Consider the following 6,143-nt stretch of genomic DNA (forward strand, 5'->3'; position numbering starts at 1 on the left):
GATAATTTATTTTCCAGAAAAACAATTTAACATAAGACTAATACAAAAGTTATGTGGTAAATCTCAAGAGTTTTAAATTTTGAATCAAATGACCAAAATAGAAACTTTTCAAAGATTTTTTAAAGTTATTGAGACCCACCTAAGAATTCACATAGTAGATCAAATACAACAAAATATTGTGTAGCTCTAAAATTGCTTACTTAGATTAAAAATAACTATCCAGCTTAATGATTTAAATGTAAAGTACACATAAATAAGATTATTTATGATCTTCTCTGTAAGTGGGTTTTGTTAAGAAAATACATTTAAAATACGCTAGTTTTAAAACTTAAAATGTCTTGATTAAAATAGCCTAATTATAGTTTTCAGATTAATAGCTTGTTCTACCCTATTGACCTTTATGTTACCTGTAGTTACAGCAGATTGTTTGCTAAGATCTTTTGAACTGCCCTTTGTCTGTGTGGGAAACAATCAGGAGAAGTTCCAGCTTTCACACTGATCTGTGAAAAGCCGTAAAACAGCAGGAGTTCAGGCCAGTAGAGGAGAAGCTCTGCTTCCACTTTATTTAGACAAAGGGGACAAATGGCCTTTGATCTTGGAAACAAATTGCAGGGAGTTTCTAACTTTAGAGAGGGTCAGAGACAGCTCCTGGTTGGATAAGCAAAGATACACCTTATTTGAATAAATTAAAAGACAAAAATACACCTCTACTATAAAAATTTGTGCATGTGAGGAACAAACCAGATTTTGCTCTTGCAATTCTCCAAATATGTTTTTACTTGTCTTTGCTTTTCTTTCTTTCTTTCTTCTGTTTTTCCATTTGTCTCAGGTAAATGAATGTCTGTTTTAGTGTGTTTGAAGTGTCTGTGTTGTCAATGTGATTTTATACTTTTAAATGTTAGAATAAACTCTGAAAATGTATTCTGTGGAGCGTTGACTGTCATCTCTGTGTGGCTTTTGTTTCCACGCATGGAATCATTGAATCCGGGAGCACAAGAGAATATAACAAGCCAGAAGTTAATGATTTTATTCTCTTAACAGTTTCATTGGTCAGGGACATTATATCCTCTATTCAACATTCTGAAATGCATATTAAAACATCCAAAGGATTTATTTTCATGTTTAAAAACATTAATTCTCATTAGTTCTTGAAAACATTGCCGATTTTTGGATAAAAGGTTGCATCCACATGACAGTTGATTAAATCCTTAATGAAACATTGCTGGTGGCTTATACTATCAATAATATACTATTTGAATTTTTGCTTTAATATATTTGATTAAAGTAACGACTGCTTTTTCTGATTTGTAATTTCAGGTGATTACTTGGAAGTAATTAATGTTGCCTGGCTAAAGATGTCAAACCTCAGAAGTAGAAGTCCATGAGGTTCAGGAAATTTTTGTGTGGCAGTAATTAGGATTATAAACTACAAAGAGAGATAATTGTTCATGGTTTCCTTCAGTTGGATCTCTATATATTGCTTCAATGTGATTAGTACCACCTGTCTTTACTACATTACAATCAGTCAGTATTAATGGACAAAACTTGCCTTAATTAAATAAATCATGTTGATGTTTATGCAGGTTTTTTAACTAAATGTTTATGTTGTAGGTGAACTGAGATCTATTCAGATTCCTTTTAGGTGGATCTGTGAGGGACCTGATCTGCTGTCTGCAACATTTTATCCAAAATCCTCTCAAACCGCCAAGCAGAGCAGCAGAGTGATCGAGAGAGAAGTCCTTCCGCTCACTAGCACATGGTTACTGAAATATTCAGTGAGAACATGCACATGTACCTTACAGTCTAAAATTGTGTGAATTGTTGTATGTTATCCTATAGATGGACCGGCATGCTTCTCTCTCTGGTTTTTAAATGCTGACTTTGCCTTGATTTATTATTATTGTGAATGTCTTTGCTGAAAACTGCTGTTGAGTGATTGATTGATTGGTTGACAGCAGCAACAATGACATTGGTTCAGATCCCCAGTCTTTCTCTGAATGTTCTCTTCACCAATGAGTTGGTTCTCTCTGGGTACTCCTCCTACAGTGCACAAACATTCCTGCTTAGCTAATTAATCTCACACTGGGTGTGTAATGTTGTTTGTCCTTTGTTTCTACCAGGAATAGATTTCAAGTAGACTAAAAAAAACATTTGTTTGCATGTATTTGTAACACTCATTTCTGTAGATCATAGCCGACTACTTTCTGTAGAAGAAATCAAACACATTCACTGACTTCCTCTGATTTATCATTAAAACGTATCTCTGTTCAAAGACTTTTTTTAGTTAAAATAATTTAATGTTTCATTATTATGTTTCAGGTGAATTGCATAACCTAATGACTTCATGCCCTGCAGGTGATTCTAAAGAATTTCTCTTAATCTCCTGGGTGTGATCATTATTTTTGCCAGTATCTAAAGAAATGCATATTTCCTCCAGCTGATGTTTAGTTTTGTCAGATCCTGTCCACAGATTTCGCAGAAAGCAAAGACAAAATTCATAACTTCAGTTTCTGAGATCAGGAATCCTACGTAACCAATATTTCATATTAATCAGTAAAACAATCAGAAATTGTGTAGTTCGGTGCAGCACAGAGTCAGAACAGGTTATGTTACTTTTTGTTTTTATTATTTTTGAGCCACACCTGGATTTGGTGAAACAGCTTTTATGTTTTGTCTTTACTGTGATTCTCTCAGGTGAGGTGAAGACACAGAGCTGAGCAGGTGAGCAAAACTTCACCTGCGTATTAAATACATTTAATATTAACAGAGTTAGAAAAGTGATGTTTTGTATTTTAGATTTTACAGATTCAGTGAAAAGTTGAGAAAGCTTTAAAGAAACTTAAAGTTCCCATCTGTATTTCATTTTAAAAGCTTTGTGAATGAGGACGTGTCTGCTTTTATAAATCTCTGATTTTCTTTTAAAACATTGTTCTTTTGACTTGTTCAAACCAGATTTTTCTCCTCAATTTGACACCACAGATTATGGACTCTACAGGATGCCGTGAGTTTTATTTAAATATTCTGGTTTGTTTTGTTTCTCTTATATAAAACTTAGAGAAAAGTTACATAACATTTGTTCTGCAGTAGAAAACAGCACAGCAGGGTTAAAACTCCCTCATCCTGCTAATATAAATTTATTTTTATCTAATATTTAGTATAACGCAATGCTTAACTTGGACATTTTCTTTTAAAATGTTCAATTCTTCTACAGAAAAACCTGCAAAGGAACCAATCACTGACAAGGTGAGAAAAATTATTTCTAGTTTTTCAGTTTATAATTTCTAACATGTTCTGTGTACCGACAGCAGCTGGCTGAACAGTTTTAGAGCTGCAACTTAAAAATATGAAAGATAATATTCAGTCTCAACATGTAAATGTGCTTAAAAGCAGAAATAATATGAGTTTAATCCAGGATGATTTATTGACAGAAACTTCAAATCTTGTTTTGTTCACTTTTAATATGAATTCATGCTACGTGTTTTCTGATGGTTTTCACTCTGTTTACCAGAGGAAACAGAGACAGATGTGAAGATTAATCATTAATATAGTTTTCACTAGAAAACAAAGATAAAGAGGAGGTAGAAAGTTTTTCTCTGACAGAATCACAGAAATAAGATCCATTAGTTCTTTCAGCTTCAGAGGTCCAGCATCCTGCAATCCCCAAATGAGGGCAGCACAAACGTAGCACAAAGTGAGCTTGATGTGGCTTCTTCAATGTTGAATGTTTTAAACACTGTAAGACAAATATCAGAACTTCAGTGAAGGAGACATTCTGATCATGGATTAGTTTTTATTTCTAGTTAAGAAAGAAAATATGCAAACTGTAAATGAAACTGTGGAGCTAAACTACCAGCAGTCTGAGAGACGAAGGTTAAAATGACAATCATAGAATAATAGAAATGATTGTTTTTGCCGTTTTCTTCCTTTAAATCTCAGAACGGAGATGAACCGAAGCCTGGAGACCTGATTGAGATTTTCCGTAACGTCTATGAACACTGGGCTGTGTACGTTGGTGACGGCTACGTCGTCCATCTGCTGGGACCGGATGGTGAGTCCAGTCCAAACTGGTGCTAACAGAACAGAAACCAGTTTGTTTCAAGGCCACATTCACTAAAACACACTGCTGTTCACTGAGAAGACTTTATATGAATCTTGAAATGGTACAGCTAAAAACATCAAACTGCAGCCCAGAAAATATCAGAACGTCCTTCAACTAAATCCGAGTCAAACTACCATCAGAACCAGAACCGTTCTAATTCCATAAACATTTTCCTGTCATTTGGTTTGTGCTTGAAGGAAATTTCTCGTCGATCAGCACCATCAACCTTCCAATGGGGAAGAACAACATTTTGAAGCAGAAGCTGCTGGAGGTGGTTTCCACAGACGAGTGGCACATCAACAACAAACTGGACCAGGAGAAGCAGCCGCGCCCCGCCCACATCATCGTGGACCAAGCCAACAAACTCGTCGGCACAACTCGATCGTACAACGTCGTCGAATACAACTGTGAACATTTTGCCACTGAGCTGCGCTACGGAGACGCCGAGTCCCAGCAGGTACGTCTGATGGAGACCAAACCGGAGAATGTGAAGGACAGATGGAGTTTCTGAGCAGGAGGAAAACTACTTCCTGAAGCCAAAACCTCAGAAAAAAGCTTCCGATTCTTCACCAGAGGTCCATTAGTCAGTTTTAAGGAACATTTCAGGGTCTCAACCTTAAACCCCATGCATCAAACTCAAGGCCTACGGGCCAAATTTGGTCCACCATAGTTTTATATGTGTCCCCCGCAAACATGGACTAAACAGAATGAGAGATTTCGTCTAAGACCATCTATGACGTGTTCTCTACAAAAACACAAAGTCTTGGCCAAGCTTCTAGTGCAAATATCTTAGAACACTTAAAATAAGACAAAACTAACTTACAAGTAACTTTTAAACAAAATATAGGAGCTTGTCAATAATTTCTTGATGAAAAAGTACTATCTCTGTTTCACTTACGATGTAGGAAAAATGTCTGCCGGTTGAACTAACACTTAAACTCCTATATCTTCCTGAAAAGTTACTTGTAAGTTATTTTAGTCTGATTTAAAGTGTAATAAGATATTTAGAAAGTAGACAATACTTTGTAAATTAGTGTTTTTGCAGTGCATGATGTTGTCTCAGAAGCTAACCGTTCTTTAAACGTCTCCTCAGCGTTCTCCTTAACCTGCTGCTGCCTTCCTCTGTATCCGTGATGTTTCTTCTTCTCTGATGTTTTCTAAAGAATCTCTGAAACCAGAACATCTGCAGTCATACTGAGATGAAATCACACACAGCTGGACTCTGGTTACTAAGAGACTTCTGAAATGGTTTTATTTTGGGTTACTAGAATAAAGGTGGTGAACACAAATACACACTACAGTCTTCAGAATTGTTTGTTAAATATCGTAAACACCTTCAAACTGTCCTCTACGCTGTTTATATCACATAAAATAAATAGAATACACTGAAGTCTCTATTAGGTGACTAAACGTCAGACTGTTAGAAGGGAGTGAAAAGTTTCTCTGTTGGATTGATCTGTTCCTCTCTCCTCATTTCCAGGTAGAAGATGCTCTGAAGATTGGACTTGGTGTGACTGGAGTCTCTTTAGCTTTGGGAGCCGTGATCGTAGCTTTGCTAGTCTGGAAGACTAACCAGTCAACCAGTAACTGACAGTGAGAATATATTCTGAATGATCTAGACACATTTTAGGTTATTAAGCTGTTTTAGTTTCATCCTGACGATGGAAACAAGTATCTGATTTTTAATGGTCTATTGGTTACTGCTGCTTTAGGAGTGATTAGTCATAGTTGTAATAATAAAAATCAAGTACATTAAATATTTAATCTTCTTGTTTTAATTGTAAGGAGTGACCGAGGCTCTAAGTCAACTTAACTCCCACTAAAAAATCTATTCATGTTGCCACTACTGCACCTACCTATTTTAACCTGCAGGGGGAGCGTAACCTCATCAGTAAGGTGTACAGCAATTTGTACAATTTAGTGATTTACTGACTCCTAAACTGTCTACATGTTACTCAGTCATACGCTGAGAGATAATATGTACTGTGAAGTGTCCAACAATTATATAGTCAATAAATCAATAAATTATTCTTTAAAAAGCTGA

At 35.8% G+C, this 6,143-nt stretch overlaps 1 protein-coding gene across 3 annotated transcripts; it reads left to right on the top strand.

Moving 5' to 3' along the window:
* The first annotated feature begins 2,451 nt into the window (after nt 1-2,451).
* Nucleotides 2,452-6,143, top strand: LOC103134901 (HRAS-like suppressor 3). Of its 3 annotated transcripts, none has more exons than XM_007547397.2 (6): nt 2,452-2,721; nt 2,980-3,001; nt 3,212-3,243; nt 3,937-4,048; nt 4,297-4,556; nt 5,580-6,143. In XM_007547397.2, the coding sequence occupies exons 2-6, from the start codon at nt 2,983-2,985 to the stop codon at nt 5,688-5,690; spliced, it is 534 nt and encodes a 177-aa protein (XP_007547459.1). In that variant the 5' UTR covers nt 2,452-2,721; nt 2,980-2,982; the 3' UTR covers nt 5,691-6,143. The 3 variants fall into 3 exon arrangements, with proteins under 3 accessions (XP_007547459.1, XP_016524644.1, XP_007547458.1); XM_016669158.1 differs by having other exon boundaries at nt 2,453-2,721; nt 2,953-3,001; nt 4,297-4,560; nt 5,587-6,143; XM_007547396.2 differs by having other exon boundaries at nt 2,453-2,721; nt 2,953-3,001.

Source organism: Poecilia formosa, unplaced genomic scaffold (genome assembly GCF_000485575.1).
Source record: "Poecilia formosa unplaced genomic scaffold, Poecilia_formosa-5.1.2 Scaffold20, whole genome shotgun sequence".
NCBI classification, from domain to species: domain Eukaryota; kingdom Metazoa; phylum Chordata; class Actinopteri; order Cyprinodontiformes; family Poeciliidae; genus Poecilia; species Poecilia formosa.